Raw genomic sequence first — 27,566 nt, 5'->3', positions numbered from 1 at the left:
TTTCTGCTATTTTTGTTTCACCAATAATATTGCAGTGTTCCAAAATTCACATGACACAAATGTATTGAGTAGAGACCTTTCCAAACTAATGCATGAGAATTTCCATGGGAATGCTTCTTTCTTATTTAGGGCATATTAGCAACTCACAGCGATAAATATCGCTAAGCGCGCTTAGCGCGATTAAAGTTATCGCCGGCTATCGCTGGATTTTATCACTGAGATTAGCGCGTTATTATCAACAGCTATCTCCAAAGTGATAAAAATTCCAGCGAAAGCGGTGAAATGCTAGGATATCGCTAGTAATCCAGCGATAAAATGTCAGCGATAGGGAATTCCTTGCTAATAAACTATGGTGGATTTAGCCTGCCAATCCCCCTCCCATAGGGCATTATGGCTAAGTCAGAAATTTTCCTGACATTAGAAACCAGAGTTAATTGGATCTTTGCGCGACTTTCATAGTCGCAACGCGGGTATGGGGCAGGCTTGTTAATAGCGCAAAGCTGCGTTATCGATGTTTTGCCATGTAGTGAATGTGAGCAACGCCTACTTTGCATCTCATTAGCGATGAGATACAAGGCGTTAGTGAAATGGGTGATGACACAAGGAAACACACGCTAAAGCCTGTTAGCGTGTCCTTGATAATACCGCGTTAGAATTATCGCCGCTTTTCGGCCGAAAACGGCCGCTAAAGCGGCGATAATTGTCTTGATAATATGCCCCTTAGTTTTCATAGAATATTTTCTGACCACCTCTAGGAACAAACAAGAGTGATACAGCCAACTAATACTATTTCTGCCTGGTCAATGGTAGGCACCAGGGCCGGCTCTAGGGCGGTGCGACCGGTGCCACCGCACCTGGTGTTGGCTTCCTGGGGGCGCCGTGTTTGCAAGTTTTTTATGTTTTTAAAGCACCTGCTGCAGCGTTACTTTCCTCGGCAATTACCAGACCTCACAAAAATATCAAGATAACTCCTGTGATTAATGTCCTTCCTGGAGACAGATCAGAGTTTTGTAAAGTTGAGGTTTTGACTTATGTGAAGTTAGTGCAGAGGGATATATGCCTGCTGCAAAGAACGTGTACCAAGTAGATTACAGAGTACATATCATGTAAACAGATCAGCAGGTTACTGCTTTTAAAAGAGACACCTTTTATTTCTTGCAATTTAAAACTTAAGTCCTAATATAGAACAGTGAGCTATTAATTTTCATCATAGAACTTCATACTCACTGCAAAGTATACATTGTAACATTGATTAATGTGGCAAAAAGGGATCATTTGGCTAGAAATCGATCCTTATTATTAGAGAAAACTCCCAACAATGCTGTTTCTTTTTCAACTCTGATTTTGTGCTTCTCCTGACCAAGCACTCTTAAATTATACTGCCTACCAGTATGGATGACACGTGACTCCTACACTTTTAGCCCTGCGGCTTATGTAACATTTCCTTTACACTAATTTACACACGTATGATTGATTATCTCTGTGTAATGTGTGTGTAATGCAAAGTGCTCTGACACCCTACACTGGCATGAGTGGCGCTATATAACTAATTCGGAGCATCTGATATCAAGTGGTTTGGAGACTTGGTCACTGTTAAAGGGTGCTAGTGAGAGAATCCGTGGTGGAGGTGGTCTTTGGGGGGGCGCCAACAAACATTGTCGGACAGGGCACCACCAGCGCTAAAGCCGGCCCTGGTAGGCACAACGCTTTGTATCTTTAGACCACAGGAGATGAGTAAAAATAATCCATCCAGTTTCAGGCATTACGAGCCAAGCAGCCGAAAACAGATTTAGTGCTTAGGTGAGAACTACGGCAGAAGAGTATGAGATGGTTAGCGAAAGAGACATCACGTGAAAGATTGGATTGCTTTGGAGAGACTTACACCCACACAATCTGGTGGTCACCACTTTCCAAAACACATTTACAGAGATTTCACCACACAAATCAATAAATGTTATGCCCTTAATCGGCAAGATGCTGACCACGAGTGCATAAAGCCATTCTGCTGTTGTGTAGGAGAGTTCATTGACAACATAATGAATGTGTGTATACAATGTAATGGTGCTGCTATCTACGGCAGAGGGTAGACAATACGCTCAACACAAGTGTGTAATAGCCCGCTGTGGTTTTCTGGGAGCGCTCAGAGACAAGAAGCTGAAAACGAGTGCACAAAGGCCCGCTGAGGTTTTCTGGGAGCGCTCAGAGACAAGAAGCTGAAAACGAGTGCACAAAGGCCCGCTGAGGTTTTCTGGGAGCGCTCAGAGACACTGAAGCTGAAAACGGGTGTACAACGGCCCGCTGAGGATTTCTGGGAGCGCTCAGAGACAAGAAGCTGAAAACGAGTGCACAAAGGCCCGCTGAGGTTTTCTGGGAGCGCTCAGAGACAACAAGCTGCACATGGGAGCTCAATGCTATGGTGCATTCATAGGCAATAAGCTGCTCATGAGTGCTACAGTCACTTCCTTGGAGAAGTCTAGGCAACATAATGAATGTGTGTATACAATGTAATGCTGCTGCTATCTACGGCAGAGGGTAGACAATACGCTCAACAAAGTGCGTAATAGCCCGCTGTGGTTTTCTGGGAGTGCTCAGAGAAAAGAAGCTGAAAACGAGTGCACAATGGCCCGCTGAGGTTTTCTGGGAGCGCTCAGAGACAACAAGCTTGTAGGAGAGTAGGGTCTGCTATCCTATGGTCACCCCAAATTTTTGCTTTTTGCTTCACTGGTTTTTGACATATTGACACTATGCACCCTAGGTGCATAACCAATTGGAAGTGGATCACCCTGTGAGCCCCTGCACCAGTGTACACTAGGTACCCAGGGCATTGGTGTATCTAAGGCCTGCCAGGGGCTGCAGCATGTATTATGCCACCCCAGGCTTGGCCTAACAAATTTGACACAACTGGCTGATCACTCAGCTGGGGTAAGTTGGTGTAACCACCTCTTACTTAGGTGTAGTATACCTATACCTAACCTTAAATGGGACACATGTTAACCTGTAAGTCACTCCTATGGCAGGCCTTAACAATCCTGAAGGCAGAGTGCTTGGTTCAATGTGAGATGGTGCTCTGGCATGAGCTGAGCCTGTCTGCAGTGGTCGGAACAACTTCCTTCTACTGTTTCCAGATATAGTCATACCATATACTCTTAAGTGCATTATGAACCTCGCGGTTAAATGCTATCTTTGGTTTAGCTTTATCAAAACATGTCGAGTAAGGTGTGATACGAATTGGAATACTAACCCCTCGCCAATTCTGGCGACGGGGTTAGCATTCCACCCTTCTAGAGGGACACGACATGTACAGTACCTGAAACCCGGGTAAAATCAGACATAGCCTCAGCTCCACAAAATGGATGCTGCCACCACAGACACAAGTCTGCCCTCCTGCTGCTGGGAGTCCTTCCAGCTTGGGAGGTGTGGACAAAGGGTTTCCTGCCAGGGGAGGTGCGTGCACCACCCCAGACAGGATTTTGTGTATTGGTCAGGTAGGGCTTGAAAGAAACCAGACATGCCTGAGGCTCACAAGGAGCCTCGGTGCATATGCCAGTTCAATCCGGTCCTGGGGCACACCAGCCCCGGACCTGGGGCGAGCTGGACAAAGGATTGGGGGTGTAACCACCCCCCTTCCTGGTCCCACCCTTAGGGAGGGACCTAGCAGGTAGTCCGGCCCCTAGAATCCGCTTAAAGATAGGAGCTGTGTCCTAAGACTTCAGACATCCTGGAATCAACTTAACCACAAGAAGAAGACGGGAACTTTGATGCTCTGCTGCACAGAGGACTGAAGGAAATCTCTCCTATGGTCAGGGAGTGACCATCTTGCTAACGCAAGCACCAACCAGCTATTGAACGTCTGCTTTGCCGCCGCCTCCTGCCGGAGCCCGAGCCCAGAGCCCGACAAGAACTGGACCTCCAGACCTCTCACAGCCCGATCCACAGTCCCTGCAAAGAAGGAACCCGTGGAGGCACCGAGACACGTGGAGCCAGCCATCTTGGAAGACCGACGACAAGCTGCAAGCGCGACAACAGAGGCTCCCTCCAAGTTGTGCTTTGGGTCCTGAGAAGCCCAACCATCGAGCAGCATCTGCACCAAAGGTGAGCCCTCCAGCATCTCCACGATCTGCGTGGGGCCCCTCTGCACTTTGCATCTCGACGCGCCTGCCCGGTCCCTGGCCCGTTGGCTAGTGGCCATTTTGGCGACAAACCTAAAATCAACGACGCTGGTCTGGTTGCTCCAGACTGGCCCTAGCTGCTCTCCAAAAGAGCAGCCCCTCTGACCTTGCTGGTCAGAACAATCAGCTTTCCTCTTTTCCACGACTCCTGCCTTTGCCAAGGCTTGTTTGCTTCTTTTGAGTAGCCGACACCGCCGACAGCGAGAGCCTGCGTGGGACAGCTCGTGAACCGACTCCTGGACGTCGTCAACCTTCAGGGACCACGTGGCTGCGGAGACAAGCTACCCTTCATCACCTGTTGGCACCCGACATCGCCTGGTACCTACCTGGTGCCACGCCGGTCACTGGCTAGTGACTGTGAACACTGTCCCCTCTGCTTTCAGGTCTTCTACAACTCCGATCCACTCTTGGATCCACCGCATCTCTTCTGGACCGACTGCCTGCAGCATCTTTGTCGACAGGCTCCATTGAATCGATAGAAGAAACCCGACGCACTTCGAGACCTATGCACCCGCTTCCTGTGGGTGAGGTAAAGCTGGCACTCCGGTGCCCGAGTGTAGAGAATCATCTCTAGTGTCTGTGTTTCAAATCTTAAGATCGTAGTCCATTCAGAAGATCCTTTCTGCAGTAACTTTGTAACTTTTACGCACCCATTGAAAACCTATGGGAGCCCGCGTGTAACTTTCCTCACTGCACACGCGACCCGTGGACCTCCTGGTCACTAACTGAAGTTAGCTCCTTGTAGGCCCAGCGATTCTAGAGGCCCTAGGCCTTTTCACTTTCCTGTTCGTGGTACTTATACCACTATTTTAGTATATGGTTTGAGTGGCCACCAGGGCCCATCCATATAAAGTGCAACTTCTGTATATTATAACATTGTCTTGTTTAACGATTTGTGCTCCTGTGCTCATAAAGAGTCTAGGGGATACTTTGAGTACTAAATACATATATATTTTGAATATATATCTGTGTGGTGTCCTTTCATTGGTATAAAGGGGGGTTACATTTGGTAAAACAGCCTGCTTAACACACTTTAACGAGTTTAGCCTCAAAGACTGCTTAGCCTACGCTACCACTAGGGCGGCTAGTCCGAAAAGGTTGACTTACAACCACACCATAAGGGTTGCTTGGCATGGTACAAGGTGGTCACTTTAACTAGTGAACATCATATACCAGGCCAACTTCTCACATTGGTGAGCAGCGGTTGGATTTGAGCTTGCTGTGTTTTACCATTGTAATCTCTTGGTTACCAATAGAAAGATCACATAGGTACCTGTAGGTACATATAAAACAAGATAGATATACTTAAGTTCTACTGAACTTAGTTGTTGTAGAGCAAAGGGAGTAGCACACCCTGACTACAACTACTAGATAGGTTTAGTAGGTAAACCCAAGTGTAGGTAGATTGCAACACATCCACCCACACTTAAGAGCAATGGAGGGGGCAGAGGGGTCCAAGGTACCCATCTCTGTCGAGAGTGACCCCCAGAGGGCACCAACTCTCTTTGCTACCCTAAATCAAAATGAGCTCAGGCAGTTGGCAAATATCAGGGGCCTTAAACAGCCCAAGAATCCTACTTCTGCTGAACTCAGGGAGCTTTTACAAGCTGATGAAGATCAGAAAGCTCTCAAGAAAGCCTCCCAGTTAGGCCCCTTAGGGACTGGAACAGGAGGCCCCCCTTCTGAAGATGCTACTGAGGTACCCCTTTCCAATAGTCACCCCTTAGATGAGATTCATACTACAGAGGATGAAAGTGAGAAGGGTACTGATACAGAAGGTAGTGAGGATGAAGGGAGAACTAGCCCAGTGCCAAGTGTTATACGTGGCCCAGCTAACCTAAGACTATTGGGGACTGACAATGGGATCATCCCATTGGATCTCCCCAGTGGACTTAACCAGGGGCTTGGGAGGCAAAGGAATCACTCAGGTGAATCTAATGCTTCTCATACCTCTAGAGGCTCTCAAAGTCACTCCAGGAGAAGGATGACCACCCCTCAGAGGAGGGAACATGAGGCCAGAATGCAGGAAGCTCAGCTGAGAATCAGGAAACAGGAGCTAGAAGTAGCTCTGATGGAAGAGAAACTGAGTAAGGCTAGGCAACCTAAAGAGAGTGGGTCTATACCCACTGGTGGCAGCATTGTCCCTAAGGACAAAGATAGGGTCTTTGATAATAGGAACCTGTCCAAGGTTGTGCCCCCCTACAAAAGTGGGGATGACATCCACAAATAGATGACTGCTCTTGAGAGAGCCTGCAAAGTGCAGCAGGTTCCTGAAGACCAGTGGGCAGCAATCTTATGGCTCTCCTTTGAAGGAAGAGGCAGAGATAGACTCCTCACAGTTAGGGAGGAGGATGTCAGAAACTACAGAGTCCTGAAGAGTGTCCTAGTTGATGGGTTAGGCTTAACCACTGAACAGTACAGGTTAATGTTCAGAGACACCCAGAAGACACAGACTCAGGACTGGTCTGAATACATTGAATGTGCCACTAAGGCTTTGGAGGGTTGGTTGCTGGGAAGTAAGGTATCTGATTATACAGGATTGTACAATTTGATGATGAGAGAACAGATTTTAAATAACTGTCAGAACCAGCAACTGCATCAACACTTGGTTGACTCAGATCTGACCTCTCCCCAAGAATTGGGAAAGAAGGCAGACAAATGGGTCAGAACCAGGGTTAAGCAAAAGAACCAGAACCAGGGCCAAGGGGGTGATCAGAAGAAAACAGACCAAAAGGGTGGAGATCAGAAATCTAAAGACCAGAAGTCTTCAACAGGGCGCCAAACTAGTACTAACGAGGGTGGGTCCCAGCCTAAAGGAAAGAAGAAAGAAGGTCCAAAGAAACCCTGGTGCAAACATTGCAAGAATACAACTCACTGGACTAGTGATTGTAGGAAAGGGTGGAGCCCCCAACACTGTTGCCCCTAAGGCACCTGCTCCCAGTACTACTGTTAGCAGTGTTGGTCCCCAAACAAAGGGTGTAGTGGGAATCACTATGGGAACTGAAGGATATTCTGACTTAGACAGAACCCTGACACAGGCAGTCTTGATCTGTGATGGGGACATGGATTTGTCCCTGACTGTGAGCCCCAGTAACCTGCGCAAGTACAGACAGACTCCTTTAATTAATGAAAAAGTGGCTCAAGCCTACAGGGACACATGTGCCAGTGTCACTATGGTAACACCAGGCTTTGTGGACCCTGGACAGTACATACCAGGTGAGAATGACCTGGTGACCAATGCCAGCAATGCCACTACTTCACACAGTGTGGCAGTTGTTAACTTCTCATGGGGAGGGGTAACTGGCCTCAAAAGGGTTGTGGTTAGTGCAGACCTCCCAGTAGAATGTTTGTTGGGCAATGACCTAGAGAGTTCTCTATGGTCAGAAGTGGAGTACAGGACACATGCAGAGATGTTAGGTATATCACCACATGTCCTTGCTGTGACCAGGTCACAGGCCAAAAAGTGCCTTACTGAACCACAGGTCTTGGATCCTGGAACAATGGACCAAGCACCTACCAAGAAGAAGAACAGGAGGGTTAAGGCAGTGCCTTCCCCCCTGCCTCAAGGTGATGATCAGCCTTCCCAGGAAGATGATCTAGAGGACCCTGAAGGAACTGTCCCTGAAGAGCTTGAACCTGATCAGGTTGAGTTTCTGGGGACAGGGGGACCTTCCAGGACTGACTTGGGGCAGGCTCAGTTATCCTGTCCCTCTCTTGAACCCCTCAGACAGCTGGCTGCTGCTGAGGCTGTTGGGAATGCTCAAGGTACCCATAAAGTGTATTGGGATGAAGGGCTCCTTTATTCAGAGGCTAGAGACCCAAAACCTGGTGCCACCAGGAGGTTGGTTATACCTCTGCAATTTAGGGGCTTCCTTCTTACCTTGGCCCATGATATTCCTTTAGCAGGACACTTAGGCCAGAATAAGACTTGGGACAGACTTGTCCCTCACTTTCACTGGCCTCACATGAATGAAGATACCAAGGAGTTTTGTCGCTCCTGTGTGACCTGCCAAGCCAGTGGCAAATCAGGTGGCACAACAAAGGCCCCCCTAATACCACTACCTGTGGTGGGGGTCCCCTTTGAAAGAGTGGGAATAGATATAGTGGGTCCCATGGATCCTCCCACTGCATCTGGGCACAGATTTATACTGGTGGTAGTGGATCATGCCACCAGGTATCCAGAGGCAATTCCCCTTAGGACCACTACAGCTCCTGTTGTGGCCAGGGCCCTGCTGGGAGTATTCTCCAGAGTGGGGTTTCCTAAGGAGGTGGTTTCTGACAGAGGTACCAACTTCATGTCAGGATACTTGACAGCTATGTGGAAGGAATGTGGTGTCAACTACAAGTTCACCACCCCTTATCACCCACAATGCAATGGGCTTGTTGAGAGATTCAACAAGACCCTAAAGGGTATGATCAAAGGATTACCTGAAAAGCTCAGGCGAAGATGGGACATCCTTCTACCCTGCCTTCTGTTTGCTTACAGAGAGGTCCCACAAAAGGGGGTTGGCTACAGCCCCTTTGAATTGTTGTTTGGGCACCCTGTAAGAGGCCCACTGTGTTTAGTGAAGGAAGGATGGGAGTTACCTCCCAAAAAGCCTAAACAAGACATAGTGGACTATGTACTTGGTCTCCGCTCCAGGATGGCTGAGTATATGGAGAAGGCATCCAAAAACCTGGAGGCAAGCCAGGCCTTACAGAAAGCTTGGCATGACCAAAAGGCTGTCTTGGTTGAGTTTCAGCCAGGACAGAAGGTATGGGTGTTGGAGCCAGTGGCCCCAGCAGCACTCCAAGACAAATGGGCTGGACCCCATACCATCCTGGAAAAGAAGGGAGAGGTTACCTACTTGGTGGACCTAGGAACTCCCAGGAGTCCCCACAGGGTACTCCATGTTAACAGGTTAAAAGCATATGTTGACAGGGCAGACATGGGCTTGCTCATGGCTACAGATGAGGGACAGGAGGAAGAGAGTGACCCTCTCCCAGACCTGTTGTCTCAGAACCCTGAGGATGGCTCAGTTGAAGGAGTGACCCTTGGCGGCAACCTCACTGATCATCAACAGCTTGAATGTAGACAGGTTCTACAATCATTTCAACACATGTTTTCCTTGATACCTAGCCAAACTGACTGGTGTACCCATGTGGTGGACACTGGTGACAGTCTGCCTGTAAAGAACAAGGTTTACAGACAACCTGACCACGTCAGGGACTGTATAAAGGCTGAGGTACACCAAATGCTGGAATTAGGTGTCATTGAACCCTCAGAGAGCCCCTGGGCTAGCCCAGTGGTTCTGGTCCCCAAACCTCACACCAAAGATGGCAAGAGAGAGATGAGGTTCTGTGTGGATTACAGAGGACTCAATGCTGTCACCAGGACAGATGCACATCCTATTCCAAGGGCAGATGAGCTCATAGACAAACTAGCTTCTGCTAAGTTTTTGAGCACATTTGACTTGACAGCTGGCTATTGGCAAATCAGATTAGCTGAGGAGTCTAAGGCCAAAACAGCATTCTCAACCCCAGGTGGGCATTATCAATTTTTGGTGATGCCCTTTGGTCTGAAGAATGCACCTGCCACCTTCCAAAGGTTGGTGAATCAAGTCCTTACTGGGTTGGATGACTTTTGTGCAGCATATCTTGATGACATTGCTGTCTTTAGCTCCACCTGGGAGGATCACCTGGTCCACCTGAAGAAGGTACTTGAGGCTCTGCAAAAGGCAGGCCTCACTATCAAGGCTACTAAGTACCAGATAGGGCAGAGTAAGGTTGTGTATTTGGGCCACCTTGTAGATGGAGGCCAAGTTCAACCACTGGAGAGTAAGATACAATCCATCAAGGACTGGTCTCCTCCAACCACCCAGACTCAAGTTCGAGCTTTCTTGGGCTTGACTGGGTACTACAGGAAGTTTGTTAAGAACTATGGGTCCATTGTGACTCCTCTTAATGATCTGACATCCAAGAAGATGCCCAAAAAGGTTCAGTGGACAGTAAGCTGTCAAAAGGCATTTGATGACCTGAAGAAGGCCATGTGCTCTGCACCTATCCTGAAAAGTCCTGACTACTCCAAAGAGTTTATTGTCCAAACAGATGCTTCTGAGTTGGGTGTGGGAGCTGTGCTGTCACAACTTAATGTAGATGGTCAAGACCAACCCATTGCTTTTATTAGCAGAAGGTTGACCCCCAGAGAGAAGAATTGGTCAGCTATTGAGAGGGAGGCCTTTGCTGTGGTGTGGGCCCTGAAGAAGCTGAGGCCATACTTGTTTGGCACTCACTTCAAGATTCAGACCGACCATAAGCCCCTCTTGTGGCTAAATCAGATGAAGGGTGAAAACCCCAAACTGCTTAGGTGGTCCATTTCCCTACAGGGGATGGACTTTACAGTGGAGCACCGGCCAGGTACAGACCATGGGAATGCAGATGGTCTCTCCAGGTACTTCCACTTAGGACATGAAGACGAGACTGGTCAAGGCTAGTTTAATGTCCCTGCGTTTGGGGGGGGGGGGTTGTGTAGGAGAGTAGGGTCTGCTATCCTATGGTCACCCCAAATTTTTGCTTTTTGCTTCACTGGTTTTTGACATATTGAGGCTGTGGGCCTGCTAATCAGACCCCCAGCCTGCTGTTCTCTCTAACTAAATTGACACTATGCACCCTAGGTGCATAACCAATTGGAAGTGGATCACCCTGTGAGCCCCTGTACCAGTGTACACTAGGTTCCCAGGGCATTGGTGTATCTAAGGCCTGCCAGGGGCTGCAGCATGTATTATGCCACCCCAGGCTTGGCCTAACAAATTTGACACAACTGGCTGATCACTCAGCTGGGGTAAGTTGGTGTAACCACCTCTTACTTAGGTGTAGTATACCTATACCTAACCTTAAATGGGACACATGTTAACCTGTAAGTCACTCCTATGGCAGGCCTTAACAATCCTGAAGGCAGAGTGCTTGGTTCCATGTGAGATGGTGCTCTGGCATGAGCTGAGCCTGTCTGCAGTGGTCGGAACAACTTCCTTCTACTGTTTCCAGATATCGTCATACCATATACCCTTAAGTGCATTATGAACCTCGCGGTTAAATGCTATCTTTGGTTTAGCTTTATCAAAACATGTCGAGTAAGGTGTCATACGAATTGGAATACTAACCCCTCGCCAATTCTGGCGACGGGGTTAGCATTCCACCCTTCTAGAGGGACACGACATGTACAGTACCTGAAACCCGGGTAAAATCAGACATAGCCTCAGCTCCACAAAATGGATGCTGCCACCACAGACACAAGTCTGCCCTCCTGCTGCTGGGAGTCCTTCCAGCTTGGGAGGTGTGGACAAAGGGTTTCCTGCCAGGGGAGGTGCGTGCACCACCCCAGACAGGATTTTGTGTATTGGTCAGGTAGGGCTTGAAAGAAACCAGACATGCCTGAGGCTCACAAGGAGCCTCGGTGCATATGCCAGTTCAATCCGGTCCTGGGGCACACCAGCCCCGGACCTGGGGCGAGCTGGACAAAGGATTGGGGGTGTAACCACCCCCCTTCCTGGTCCCACCCTTAGGGAGGGACCTAGCAGGTAGTCCGGCCCCTAGAATCTGCTTAAAGGTAGGAGCTGTGTCCTAAGACTTCAGACATCCTGGAATCAACTTAACCACAAGCAGAAGACGGGAACTTCGACGCTCTGCTGCACAGAGGACTGAAGGAAATCTCCCCTATGGTCAGGGAGTGACCATCTTGCTAACGCAAGCACCAACCAGCTATTGAACGTCTGCTTTGCCGCCGCCTCCTGCTGGAGCCCGAGCCCAGAGCCCGACAAGAACTGGACCTCCAGACCTCTCACAGCCCGATCCACAGTCCCTGCAAAGAAGGAACCCGTGGAGGCACCGAGACACGTGGAGCCAGCCATCTTGGAAGACCGACGACAAGCTGCAAGCGCGACAACAGAGGCTCCCTCCAAGTTGTGCTTTAGGTCCTGAGAAGCCCAACCATCGAGCAGCATCTGCACCAAAGGTGAGCCCTCCAGCATCTCCACGATCTGCGTGGGGCCCCTCTGCACTTTGCATCTCGACGCGCCTGCCCGGTCCCTGGCCCGTTGGCTAGTGGCCATTTTGGCGACGAATCCTAAAATCAACGATGCTGGTCTGGTTGCTCCAGACTGGCCCTAGCTGCTCTCCAAAAGAGCAGCCCCTCTGACCTTGCTGGTCAGAACAATCAGCTTTCCTCTCTTTCCATGACTCCTGCCTTTGCCAAGGCTTGTTTGCTTCTTTTGAGTCGCCGACACCGCCGACAGCGAGAGCCTGCGTGGGACAGCTCGTGAACCGACTCCTGGACAAAGCTACCCTTCATCACCTGTTGGCACCCGACATCGCCTGGTACCTACCTGGTGCCACGCCGGTCACTGGCTAGTGACTGTGAACACTGTCCCCTCTGCTTTCAGGTCTTCTACAACTCCGATCCACTCTTGGATCCACCGCATCTCTTCTGGACCGACCGCCTGCAGCATCTTTGTCGACAGGCTCCATTGAATCGATAGAAGAAACCCGACGCACTTCGAGACCTATGCACCCGCTTCCTGTGGGTGAGGTAAAGCTGGCACTCCGGTGCCCGAGTGTAGAGAATCATCTCTAGTGTCTGTGTTTCAAATCTTAAGAGCGTAGTCCATTCAGAAGATCCTTTCTGCAGTAACTTTGTAACTTTTACGCACCCATTGAAAACCTATGGGAGCCCGCGTGTAACTTTCCTCACTGCACACGCGACCCGTGGACCTCCTGGTCACTAACTGAAGTTAGCTCCTTGTAGGCCCAGCGATTCTAGAGGCCCTAGGCCTTTTCACTTTCCTGTTCGTGGTACTTATACCACTATTTTAGTATATGGTTTGAGTGGCCACCAGGGCCCATCCATATAAAGTGCAACTTCTGTATATTATAACATTGTCTTGTTTAACGATTTGTGCTCCTGTGCTCATAAAGAGTCTAGGGGATACTTTGAGTAATAAATACATATATATTTTGAATATATATCTGTGTGGTGTCCTTTCATTGGTATAAAGGGGGGTTACATTTGGTAAAACAGCCTGCTTAACACGCTTTAACGAGTTTAGCCTCAAAGACTGCTTAGCCTACGCTACCACTAGGGCAGCTAGTCCGAAAAGGTTGACTTACAACCACACCATAAGGGTTGCTTGGCATGGTACAAGGTGGTCACTTTAACTAGTGAACATCATATACCAGGCCAACTTCTCACAAAGCTGCACATGGGAGCTCAATGCTATGGTGCATTCATAGGCAATAAGCTGCTCATGAGTACTACAGTCACTTCCTTGGAGAAGTCGTAGGCAACATGCTGAATTTGGGTGCACAATGGTTTGCTGTTGCTCTCTAGGATATCGCATAGACAAGAAGCTGAACATAAGTACACAAAATAATGCTTCTGCTGTCTCGGAGAAGTCATAGGCAACATGCTGAATTTTTAGTGCACAATAGAATGCTACTCGTTTCTGAGAATATTCACATGTAACATGCTGTGTGAGTGCACGGCGCCACTCTACTCTTATGCTGAGAGTCAACACACTGGATGAGAGGACCAGGAACTCTTTCGGGGGACTATTTACAGCCTACTTCAGAATCTGTTTAGGATGAGTCCGTAGGTATGGCAATGAGGGCACTGGGTACTTGATTGATAGTAGGAATTGTTCTGGTCATGACACCCGAGGTTTGAAATAATTTGTTTCTCTGTCTTTTTTGAAAGAAGGTTGGAAATTACATTCAGATTTAGTTTATTTTCCTAAATACGGTTGGCAATTGCATTTAGATTGAGTTTCATGTTCTTTTAGATCAACCATTCCATTCCATTCATTTGTACATTCGGTGATAAGACCAAAGTTAAACTCAAAAGAACTAACACCCCTCTTCAATTAAAATATGCGACACGTATACCCTAGCAAGAAATAAAAATATGTTAAAAAATTCACAACTTTCAGTTCTACATTTTAGCCAGAATATGAAAATTTGCGCTACACAAAGAATAGAGGTGAATCTAGCAAGACCACAGGAGATGAGTAAAAATAATCTATTCAGTTTCAGGCTCTCCTAGACAAGCAGCCGAAGATAGATTTAGTGCTTAGGTGAGAACTAAGGCAGAAGAGCATGAGATGGTTAGCAAAAGAGTCTTCATGTGAAAGATGGGATTGCTTTAGAGAGGCTTACACCCACAAAATCTGGTGGCCACCACTTTCCAAAACACATTTACAGAGACTTCACAACACAAATCAATAAAAATGATGGCCTTAATCGACAAGATGCTGGCCACAAGTGCATAAAGCCATTCTGCTGTTGTGTAGGAGTGTTCATAGACAACATAATGAATGTGTGTATATAATGTTGCTGCTGCTATCTAGGACAGAGGGTAGGCAATAAGCTCAACACAAGTGTGCAATAGCCCGCTGCGGTATTCTGAGCGCGTTCAGAGACAACAAACTGAAAACGAGTGCACAAAGGCCCACTGAGGTTTTCTCATTTTATCCAGAATAAGAAAAGTTGCCCAGCACAGAAAAGCAAGGTGAGTCTAGCAAGACCCAGCCAAGAAGTAAGTCTCTGAAAACACAAAGTCCGCTCGTAGGACATGTTGACATAAGAAAGTGTTTCCATCGGTCTCATGCCGTCATAATTACGTCGATGACTTTTGGCAAGTTTAACAGATCACACCTTTTGGGGTCATGTTTGCTTTTCTGTGGCCTAGAACCCATGGGCAAATGCTTCATGAAAGGTGGGGAGTTTATGATTAATATGATTACAATTAATTTAGATCATTACAATGCCCAGCTTCTCCTCACCCAGTGTCAATCAACACCACAGCATCTGAGAAATTTTCCAGACCACATTGTATTATTTTTATTAAGTGGAATGGTACCTCATTATTATTGGAATGGTAACTCAAATCAGTGATGCTAACCATTGATGCTTAGCCATAAGCAGCAATGGTTTATACCTCAAACTGAAAGCATGCAAGGCAGATCTTGGAAGTCACCTCGGTAGTACACACTTCCAAAGGTCCCCGTGTTATCAGGGTGGGCTTCTAGCAAGTTCTGGCTTATCAGTTTATGGTGGAACTAAGCATGCTTCCCACTGTGTAAGTATTGCCCTAAAAATTCTAGAATACCTAGTGCTGCTGCCTGGAAAACCAAGACTGGTTGCAAGCCACATCCATAGTATGCTATTGGCCCTGGTTGCAGCTGTAGCAGAAGACTGACGGTGTGGTCGCCTGCCTTGTTCCTTTTATTGCCTGCTATGTGCTTAACATCGTCACGAGCACTTTCACATGCAAAGTGACGTCAGATTTCAGGGCACCGCCTCAAATGCTTCTTCCAACTACCAGGCTCCTGAGAACAGGAGCCCATGTGGAATCGCCATGAATCCACGCATACACGTGAGGCTTAATCACAGGGCAGAGAGAAACCACGCTGTGGGCTACATTGGTGGCTTTGAAAAAGGTACACCATATTTGTAAAGGTTTGACTGGCGCAAAATGCAAAGCACATGGCCCTTGCTCAATTTGCCTCTTGCCTTATACAAAAGACAACAAAGTGAAACATCTATAAGACACAAAAAACGAATGAACACATTCTAGTACGTGTTTTCATTGAAAATATAATTAACACAAGAGCAGCCTGCCGGGTGAGATCTGGGAGGCATCTCCTGGCCGAAGTCCCGTCACCCCGCAAAGGTGTCTGATCCGATTCTCCTCCTCTCCAAGCTTCTCCCCGGTGAGCTGGAGTGTACCTCGCCACAACAGTCTGGGCCCGGACCCATCACAGGTGATCCCCCGGCAGACATCAAGCGTCCCGGCAGCATGCAAGGGAATGGCCTGTGCAGCTGCCTATGTGAGGCCACCGCACATGCTTGTGGGGCACAGCCAGCCAACTACTGTGACTGTTCAGAGTATAGACGCAAGAAAGCTGCGTAGGCTCAGAGACACTGCTACTACTGTGCAAGCTCGGAGCACAGACACCACTACCACGACAGGTTCAGGAACATGAATGGGAAAATATCTTTAAAGTACTCCAATATGAGATTCGTACGCATAGGTCAAGCACCGCCACCACCAGACAGAGGAGGCTCACAAACATGAAGGGAACGAGCTGTGCGTTACGTGGTGTGCATGCGCAGAGTTCAGATGAAACCGGATAAAAGAAGTTCCCCCACCAACACGGATGAAAAGGAGTAGTTGAGCCCCGGAAAACTGATATAAGAAGCACAGAAGGGAGAACAGGCTTCAACCAATAGAAACGGAGGGAAAGTAAAGTGGAAAGCACATGGGCCAATAAGAAGTGAAGGCGGATGTAAGTCCTTTTAGGATATGTTAAATACAATAGATTTCACAAGCACAAAGCAAGCACTGTGCAGGCGAAACCTTAAAAAGGGACTGCCACAGGCAGCATGTTTGGATTTTGTATAGTACATGCACAAAGAGAAATTCAATGCCACACGCACACCACATTTCCACATAGAGCATACATGTATGCAGAAAGACAGAGCAACACATCCACTAACAATTACCCGTTAACAAGCATTCACCCAGACACATATGCCAACAGACCTACGGAACTCATGTGCTCAGAGTATCTGGCATGTAGTCACCGTGCACGTAATCATAGTTATATATGGTTATATACAGAGAGCACAAGAGAAAGATATTCAGCGGCCAAACTTATCACTAAACACAAACACACACAAACATAACTGAGCACACACTGGTAAGGGGGTAGGTGGACACAGAGGGAAGGATAGGCTGAGGCATTCTAGACAGACAGATTGCATTCCAGTAGTTATGGGCACCATGTAGATAGACCAACAGACATAATGGCACTCGGGCAAATATGAATCACACCAAATTGATATTGATAGGATTTGTAGAGGGCGCATATACCCGGAGGCATCTTGGCACTGTCTGTGATCAACAGAGAAGGGCCAGTTAGTTAGAGAAAAGTCAAGTTTTTTGCGACTTTCTGAAAACCAAGAGAGTGGTGGCAGATTTCAGATTGTGGGAAAGACTGTTTCATTTAAGAGCAGTGCATCTGATGAAGCTCCTGCCTCCCCAGGACAGTCGCTTGTGGGAAGGAACAACATGATTTCTGGAGTGGCTAAAGCGTAGGGATCTACCTGGAGAACACCATTTAGGGCCAATTCCATAAAGTGCTTTGAAAGCTATGTACGGAGCCTTAAAGGCGATACACTGCTCGACAGGAAGCCAATGTAGCTTACTTATGGCCTGGGATGCCGATTCGAATTTGGGAATGTTAAGGCGCATCCTTGCTATAGTGTTCAGCATTGTCTGAAGTTTATTCAATGACCTTTTTTGTAGATTTTGGAAGAGTCCATTGCAGTAATCCATGTCTCGCAAGGAATAAGGCTGTTACCACAACCTTTAAGGCATCAAAGGGGATAAGATGGGCAATTTTCTTTATTGTCCTCAGATGTAAAAATAGGAAGAGATGATGGCATTGACTTGGTCTTCGTAGGTAAGCTTGTCATCTATGAAAACAAATAGATGTTTTACTTTTTTTCTTGGCATGGTGAGTATCCCTATGTTGTTTGACCACCAAGAGGAGGACCAGAAGGAAACATTGTTTCTGAAAAGCATGACTTCCATCTTGTTTGAGTTTAGTTTGAGACAGTTGTCACTCATCCAGTTGCTGACTGCAGCCATGCAGTTCTGAAATGTCTCTGCCTGATTGTGGATGTCATTGGAGAGTAACACAATGATCTGGGTGTCATCTGAGTAGGTCACCAATGAAAACCCAAAAGACTTAATCAAAGTGGCCAGGGGAGTGACATAGACATTAAACAGGGTTGGGCTTAATGGTGAGCCCTGAGAAACCTCACAAGGCAGAACAAACGGCTCTATTCCACAAATGGTCAATCAAACGAGTGTGATTGACCATGTCAAAAGCTGCAGACAGTTTGAGTAAGATAAGGGCTGCTCTGCCGCCCTTATCTAAGGATGATCTGATTTCCTCTGTGCCCACAATGAGCGCAGTTTCCGTACTGTGGCCACTTCTGAATCCAAACTGGGTCTTCTCAAGAAGATTGTTAATTTCAATGTATGATGAGAATTGAACGTTCATGGTTTTTTCAGCCATCTTGGCTGGTAATGGAAGCCTGGATACAGGATGGTAGCTGCTAACATCTTAAGGATTTAGATTGGATTTTTTTTATAAATGGAAGGACTGATGCCTTTTTCCATTGCTTGGGAAAGTGCCCTGTGCTGAACATGGTGTTGAGGATTTTAGCCAAGTAGTTGGCAACAGCATTGGTGCTTGAGTTATCACAGAGGACACTTAACAGAGCCTTAAGGCAGCTGCAGGTATGGATACGTCACTTCATCCACTTATTGTCGCATGCTTCATCATAGGTGATCTATCCGTACATTACTAGGTAGATAGCGCTTTGGTGGACTCAACTGATATTTGGGTGCGCAGATAAAATCAACTGGATAATAGAAGGGACCTAGGTAGTTTAAACATATCTTGGGGTATACTCCAATGGGAATTTCCCCTTTATTAGCAGAGAACTTCAGATATGATTAAGAAGGATTATTGAAGGGATATAATGAACCACCTGTCCACTGATATCTCGACTACATATTTCGGCCATTTCTTATGCCTTCATCAGGCCTATAATTGTGATGGTATCCCTGCCTAAAGTCCGCTCATTCCATGCATGCAAATAGCAACTAGCATTTTCTACCCTGTTTGGTTGTATTTTGGAACCTGCAGAAACATGAAGAAAAACAAGTTTGTTTTGTAATTTATTTCTAAAAAATGTTTACATTTAAACCACACCCAAATACCCTGTGGACACTGCACAACAGACATTACTTTATTGTATGTGATCAAGGTGCGTGGTGAGACTAATGATGATTTAGCACAACACAACAACTTGTGCTTATGCATGTGTTCTTACTCTCATTCAAGTCTCACACTTCCCCTTACTATGGGTTTCTTTAGCATCAAAAACATGTATGGGGGCTCCGCCCAGTAGTCACACACTTATTTTTCACAAAGCCATGTATGTATAAACATAATCAGTAACAAGAAATTTGCATGAAACACATACCAATATATTATCATTTTCGTTTTTTATTTTGCTAAGCAATTTGTGAGGTATTAGCATGTTTATTTATAGTTGTATGTACCGTCACAATTAGGGTATGCCTTTAATAAATGGTCCTCTTGTTTTATCTGACTTATCAAGTAGCTTGTTTGTCAGAAGGAGTGCTGAATTTTTTTAATTCTAAAAACACCTACTACCCTGTCATATTAAACAAAATGGAACCGCTTGTTAAATAAATTCCAAGCGCTTTTTATGACCAGAATTCCTCAAGGTTTTCATCACATTCAGTTATTCACAAACAAAAACAAGGTAATTGTCTAATAAACCTTTAATGCCTTGTAGAAATGGACCTCAAATTATCTGCCCAACTCATATTAAGATTATATCAACAGGAAAGCACTGTAAATGGTCTAGCTAGACGCCTTAAGGGCGTTGAGGTACAGCTTGTGCAGATTGCGTTGTCAAGGGTAAGGAGCTGCAACCAACCTACCTACCCCAGAGCGGGTGAAAGAGCCTTCTCCTACATCGTGGCAAAAACCTGGAACGAGCTCCCGCTCAACATCAGACGCTCCCCCACTCTGCACTCTTTCAGGAAGAGCCTCAAGACCTAGCTCTTCAGCTGACTCGAGCTGCCCCCCCAGCCCCTTGAGACCCTCACGGGTGAGTAGCGTGCTTCACACTTCCCTGATTGATTGATTGATTGATGATGTATGTGATTCTTATATGAATGCAATACATGTTTGATGGTAAGAATGGCTTAGTTATCAAATATCCTCCCACACAGACCTAATAGGGAGTCAACAATTTAATAGATAGAAGATTCTTGTAGGGCTCACTCAAATTTTCAAATCGCTTCTTTGTGACTTTCTCTTTCGTTACTAGTGCTACTTTATTTACTTTATACTTTATATTTTGGAATTCAAGTATTGTTACACAATGATGTTTTGATTAACCATTTTTTGTAACAGAAGAAAACTGATAATTCAATTAAAAATTTTATGAACTAATACGTACCTTTATTCACAGTACAGTTAACAGACTGCAAGAAAGAAAATACATTTTATTATCAATGGCAGTTAATATATATACGTTTTGCACACTAGAATCTGTAAAACACAACCCTATTTAATCTCATTAAATAATCTATTTTGCTGTGTTCTTTTAAGGTCTAACTCATGCAACTCGCTTTTTAGTTACTTTGTTACAAACCATCAGTTAAGGAGATAATAATTTTCAAAAATCTGTGGCGAGAATTCAAATTATCGTTTTCGTGATTTGGGGCCTTATGTTGATCCTTACGGACGTTTCACTAGTCCACCAGTTGGGCAGAAGACATGACCTCCGCAACCCTGTGCTGAAAAGGAAGTCTCTGCTCAGCAGCACATTTTACATAAATGATTTTTGATAGGTGGCACCATGTTTAACACACCGGCTCAGCAATGTATTTTTTTTCATAGAAAAAGAAATTCCCAAAGCAGGAATTTATTTTTCGCTGAACAAATGGAAACAATGCTGTTGGACCTGGGATCCATGGTGTGGCTTTCCCCAACGTTTTGTCTTCAATCATCCTGTTTTTGCTACCTTCGTTTTTACTGACCTTAAAACTCTGCACACTTTACCATTACTAACCAGTGCTAAAGTGCTTGTGCTAACTCTCTAAAACATGGTAAAAATGGCTTACATCTGATTTTCATATTTAATTTACTTACAAGTCCCTAGTAAAGTGGTACCATATACACAGGACTTGTAAATTGAATGCTACTAGCGGGCCTGCAACATTTATTGTGTGATCCCACTTAAGTAACCCTTTTAAACATTTCTCAGACCTGCCATTACAGCATGTGCATGCAGTTTTACACTGCCATTTCGACCTGGCAACATAAAACTTCTGCCAGGCCTAAACCTTACTTTATGGTACATGTAAGCACGCAGGGTAGGAACTACGCAGCCCAGAGGCCAGGGTGCAGTGTATTTAGAAGTTGAACATGTAATTTTAAGTTTTACATGTAGTGAAAAACTCTTAAATTTTCACTACTGCAAGGCCTACCACTCCCTTAGGATAACATTGGAGTTACCTTATTGCTTTTAAGAAGCTAGAACTTCGAATTGGGAGTAGATAGACAGGTTGAGATTGGTATCTAAAGAATAGTAATTTAAAACTCTGTTTAATGGTAAAGTTGGATTTTAAGTTACAGTTCTGAAAAAGTCACATTCTTGTTCTGCCTTCAGCCTGTATCCTGGGTCACACTGCTAGGTGTAGCTAGCACTTGGTCTTTGTATATTACTCCTTGACAGTGAGACAAAAGGAGAATCGATGTTGTCAAGATGGGCCGTCTTTGTCAGGATGATGGGGGGGGGCTGTTAAATATCATGCTTACACATCACAAAGTCGCTGCCTCAGCACACTCACAAAGGGTTTTCACACTAGTCTTTTGTGCCTCCAGACAAGCTGTAGCCAGGGCATGGAGTCAGGAAATTCCTGACACCTCTGTAGAGGGAGGATTCTAGAAGCTTCTCCCACTTCAAATAATGCACAGGTATAAACATTGAACATGACTCATTTGTTGCCACGTCTACAGATTATTTGACTTTCTGTATCGTGCTACTAAGCGCAAATAACAATATAAAGTAAATCAATAGATCATTTCGGGAGTCCACATTTTCCATTGTGCACCATATCTGCACATTTTTAACTTGTACATATTGTCTTTTCACTTATTTTGCTCATTTTTGTTGTGTAACTTATCTTTGTACATTGTTGTTTCTTTTTCAATATGTTGTTTTTTAGTGACATGTATATGATTATTTACAATTGTTAGGATGTTTTCAAACCCCATTAACTAAAATTATATGTTTTTATCAACTCAATTAACGTCTTTATTTATTGTTTTCACATGTTCTGCAGGTTTGTTTCTTATCATTTATTTATTTTTATTGTCTGGTTGCCAAGGGGTATTTATTCACATTTATAAATATTGGACCTCCAGACCCAACGCTGCAGATCACTTCTGAACCTGTGAACGCTGCCAGGAAGAAAGACTGTAAAGCTGTTTAGTTTGCCCTGCTGGCCAAACTCTGCTTTGCTGACCAAGGACTGCTTTTGCTGCACCAGGCCTCTTCTGCTGCTGTGAGCTGTATTGTTTAAGCCAGCCTGGCTGTGTCGGTCCTGAACTCAAGGAATTCTCCAAGGGTCAGTTGGCTGGCCCCCTGTTCAAAGCCACATGGGTCTAAGAGGCGCCTGTGACATAAGCACAACCTCTCATCTCAACACAGGGCAACGCAGCTTACCACCATCATGGCTCAGCTCAACACATCTTGTCCTCATCACCAACTCATCACATGACATGACCCTGCAAGCCCAGGTGTCTTCTTCGATGACGATGCTGTTCGACGCCGGCATCAGCCCAGCGCGATGCATCTTCTCCTCAGAACCGATGCAGCACAGTGCAAGTCCTCGCAAGCTCTTATTGAGGGCTTCTCAACGAAGACGCAAGGCATCGCATCTCATTCTCCCATCAACGGCTTCATTGATGCTGTTGCTACGCGATCCATCTTCATGCCTAATATTGCATCACAGCTCCTCGTCAATGACTCCTCAACGCTGATCCCCGCAGCTCGAGGCAGGGACTCTTCATCTCAACGCCCAGGCTACAAGGTGCTGTTTCAGCTGACTGAACTCAGTCCTGCATCAGGCCAGTGCTCCATTGCGGTCAGCTTGAACTTGTAACTTGGGCCTGGTTTACCACGACCAAATAACCACAGATGGCGCTTTTTGCTTCTTAGTGTATGATTTCCACAAAACCTACACAATTGCATATTTCCATCTTTACTAATTAGATTTTTGTAGTTTTGGGGTCGAATATTTTATTAAATTTTACTCTATTTTTCTAAATTGCTGTGTTTCCACTTTATTACTGTTTTAAGTGCTGCATCAATACTTTACACATTCCCTCTAAGTTAAGCCTGACTGCTTTTGTGCCAAGCTACCACAGAGTTGAGCATTGCTTGTCTTTCACTCTGACAAAAATTCTGTTTGCTGCTTGGTAGGGTTTCACCCCCTCAATCAGCAACCCAATTTCCTAAAAATGCACAGGAAGTTTTAGTCCTTGTGCATAAGGGACTATTTAACATCTTGGCTGCCAGTATCTGCTCTGCATCACCTACATCCACGGGCAGGGTAAATGAGTGAAGGTTGCGCCATCTGCAGTGAGGCATGGTGACTACTACTGTAACCCAGTGTTCCTGTTGTGGCTGACTCCTTGGTCAGGAGTTACCATTGGCAAAGCCATAGAAGAATCCCCGGAGATTAACTAAATGGTATTCCCCCACTTTAAATAGAGCAGATAAACTGCAGGCTTGGTGTGGTGTTAGACCGCTAGTTTATGGCGTTCCTCCCACTCTACCAATTTCTAAATGAGGCCCTTGAGATTTAGTGCCCAGCAGACAGAAACTGATCATGTGCTGAAATGGAAGATGAGACACTGCATGGTGAGACTATATAGATGGATAGCACCTCGACTTAGTGTGAAAATATAAGTCGTTGATTCTTTGAACCAGAGTGTATTGAGACTGGGACAAAGATACAAATTGGGTTGGAGGGTATCTTCTAAAGCTGTGTAGCAGTGGAAGTTCTTAAACTTTTCACGTCTGTGGACCCCCACTTAATCTTTACTAGAACCTGGGGACCCCAAATAAATCATTTTTGGAATCCAGGAATCCCAAATAAATCAATAGTGGAAGCCAGGGACCCCGGCCTAAGCATTTCGATAATTTGAAAATTATTTCAAATTCCTTCACATTTACAGAACGTTTTAACATTTGTAGTTGTTCATTTTGCTTCTTTATTTAATCTGTTAATATTGTTTAATTTTCTAAGCATTTGCAGACCCTCTGAGAAGGATTTGCGGATCCTACGGTGTCCCCGGAGCACAGGTTAAGAACCACTGTTCTATAGTATTGACATCTGGCACATGTAGACGTTATTAAGAAACAGATTTCTAATCAACAATTGGCAGAGAAGGGGAACATAAGATCAATTACATTGTATGCATAATCGAAGTAACTTCCATGCTAGCGAGGGAGAATCACTAGAAGATGTAAAAGATGGGGCTTAGTGGTTGCAGAAATGTATAGTCATGAACACATACTACTTTGTGGCCATTGTGTGTTCCATGTATTTATTCTGTACTGCACTTGTCTCATACTCCATCTGCTGCACAATTTAAAGTCTTTAACAGTAAATTGTTTCTACCTCAAATGACTAAAGAGTTAATAAAGAAACACAGAATTTATATTGCAGCGCAGTACCAGATTCTGCAAATGTTAACTGGTCACCTTACAGTGGATGATTGCGGTTACAGGAGTTAAACTGGTGCAAATGACGTGTCAATGATGTGAACTGGTGCCTATACATTATTAGTGTTCCTAGCTGAAGCACTATGGAAGGGCTTATGACTGCATCATGAAACAAATCCATACGTTGCAGGGAGGAAATAATTAATCTTTTTCTCTTTAAAAAGTTTTCTTTAATTATTCGTGCAAATTAATCTTCCAAAAGAGACACTTGCCTCAGAGCAGCTGTTATTTCGAGAGGGCACTCAGGCCCAGATTTACAAAGGTGTCAAGCACCGCAGTACAACACACAAAGTTACTGCGCTGTGTTGTGTGACAGGGAGAGCGCAGGAGCGTGCAATATCTTCCGAAATATGGCACACTCTTCCCCTCACCCTAGTGCCGGCACAGAATTTTGCTGCTGAGCATCACATACACACCTTTGTGCTATAGTGCAAGGGTGTTTGCGTGAGTCTGGCATAAGTTGTTTCTACTGAAAGGGTTATTAAACTTTCCCTTTTAACGCCTGCTTTTCAGCAGCATTATTTTTGGGTGTAAAACCCTGTCTTCTAATGTTAGTAGATAGGGTTTTGTGTCAAAAAGCATGAGTGGTCGCATAGAAATGTTCATGTAACACCAATATAACGCCCCATGATGCTAAGTAACACAAAGCAGCGCTTCAAGTACGGTTGCATTACTTTTCCTTACAAACCAACGCAAATACCATTTTGCGCTGGTTTGTAAATCCCCCAAAAGGTATTGCGTCTGCTTTGCATTTAAAATGTAACGCAAATCCAATTCAAAACCTTTGTAAGTCATGGGCTCATGGTGCAGAAAATTCCGAATTTTTGGGGGGCACATGCATCAAGGTACGCTTTTGCGAGTCCTTAATTGCGATTATTAAGGAATCGCAATTAAGGACTCGCAAAAGCCTATGCATGTAGGAATCGCTATTGAAATAGCGATTCCTAAACATTCCTTAATTGCAACTCGCAAATAGCGAGTCACAATTAAGGAATGGCTTGCCATTCATTCCTACGGGCCTACAGGCCCATAGGAATGAATGGGAAGTTGCACGGGCAATTTGCAAGTACCAATAGGTACTTGCAAATTGCGCGTGCAATTTGAAGTGTGCAAGGGGGCCACAATGCCACCCTGAAGAACCCCCAAAAAAGGTGGGTATGCACTTGTGGTGCACACACATGCCCTAAGGGCATGTGTGTGTACCACAATGCACTTTGAAAAATGCATTTATTTGCATTTTTCAAAGGAATTACAAATTACCATCAACTTGAAGTTGATGGTAATTTGCGATTCTAAATTGTGAAAACGCAATTTGCGATTGAATAATGCTTCACATTTAGGGGATCGCAATTTGCGATTCCCTAACTGCATTTGCAATTAAGGGAATCGCAAAATATTGCGATTTCCTTAATTGCGGATTGGTAAAAAGGTACATGCATCTCAAAAGGCCATTTTGCGATCACAAACGATTTTGCGATTTTCACTATTTGTGACATTGTTCTGCATTCTGTCCATCAATTGTTGTTTTTGCATTTGTCACACTGAGTATCCTGGCTGAAGAGGGGTGAAACTCCGAAACCGGTCCTAGGATGCTTTTTTCCAGTCCAGGGAGGACCTGGCTTGGCAGTTCGGGCTGGACTGTTCCCATGGAGCACAGGGTCAAGACTGATTTGCATATGGCTGGGTTCAAACTGGAATGGCATGGTGAGCAAAAAAAGATGGATTTAAGCCCAGATCTCTGTACTGGGGTGAATGTATGACATTGTTCTGCATTCTGTCCATCAATTGTTGTTTTTGCATTTGTCGCCCCGAGTGGGATGGGTATGCCCAGACATGGGCCCCATGCTCTCCATGCCACTGGAATCAAGCTATCCTGGCTGAAGAGGGGTGAAACCCCGAAACCGTTCCTAGGATGCTTGTTTACAGTCCAGGGAGGACCTGGCTTGGCAGTTCGGGCTGGACTGTTCCAATGAGGCACAGGGTCAAGGCTGATTTGCATATGGCTGGGTACAAACTGGAATGGCATGGTGAGCAAAAAAACGATGGATTTAGGCCCAGATCTCTGTACTGGGGTGAATGTATGACATTGTTCTGCATTCTGTCCATCAATTGTTGTTTTTGCATTTGTCACACTGAGTATCCTGGCTGAAGAGGGGTGAAACTCCGAAACCGGTCCTAGGATGCTTTTTTCCAGTCCAGGGAGGACCTGGCTTGGCAGTTCGGGCTTGACTGTTCCCATGAGGCACAGGGTCAAGACTGATTTGCATATGGCTGAGTTCAAACTGGAAAAGCATGGTGAGCAAAAAAACAATGGATTTAGGACCAGATCTCTGGACTGGGGTGAATGTATGACATTGTTCTGCATTCTGTCCATCAATTGTTGTTTTTGCATTTAAATTATGACGAGGCGTCAATAGAAAACAAGTCTATATGTGCAGACTTCTCGTAAAGGACACTACTTTATTTTTCGAGTTCAAAGGTATTTTAGACATGGAATAGGGTACGACCAGGCCAGACAAAAATCAATATCCATTGGTGAATTACATTTTTACTAGTAATATGCTTTTCTTTCACAAGAAAGCTTGCCATTTTGTATGGTATTCGGGATCTCTTTTTTATCGCTGTGTGTTAACATAACAAAGTAGCGAGACAACGCTGTCACAGAACGTGCTACATAATGCTCCTAAACTTTTCTTTTTCTTCCCACATAACTTAGTCCACCCTGCCACATAACATGGTCATTCATTGTCGTTCAATTTCAGTGGCCTTGTGTACACTATATAAATGTTGGGTAAAAAAGGGAGGAAACAGGTTGTTGGCTCACTAGGTAATACATGGCCACATATTACTGAATGGGTGTACATTCATTGTCTCTCTCACCCTAAGTTCAGACACTTTATAAGGAGATAGCCATAACCTATTTAATTCTTATCAAGCTTGCTGATGGTGGAA

General features: G+C 45.4%; 1 protein-coding gene across 1 annotated transcript in view; it reads right to left on the bottom strand.

Annotated features, from left to right (window-relative positions):
- IL17RB (interleukin 17 receptor B) overlaps nucleotides 1-27,566 on the bottom strand; it is a 169,926-nt gene that overhangs the window by 140,573 nt on the left and 1,787 nt on the right. Inside the window, exon 2 of the mRNA XM_085627621.1 lies at nucleotides 20,274-20,298. Within this exon, the coding sequence (XP_085483747.1) occupies nucleotides 20,274-20,298 (25 nt within the window). The remainder of the gene's footprint in view (nucleotides 1-20,273; nucleotides 20,299-27,566) is intronic.

Source organism: Triturus cristatus, chromosome 9 (genome assembly GCF_964204655.1).
Source record: "Triturus cristatus chromosome 9, aTriCri1.1, whole genome shotgun sequence".
NCBI classification, from domain to species: domain Eukaryota; kingdom Metazoa; phylum Chordata; class Amphibia; order Caudata; family Salamandridae; genus Triturus; species Triturus cristatus.
The sequence above is the reverse complement of the archived record's forward strand: the minus strand, read 5'-3'. Positions and strand labels throughout refer to the sequence as shown.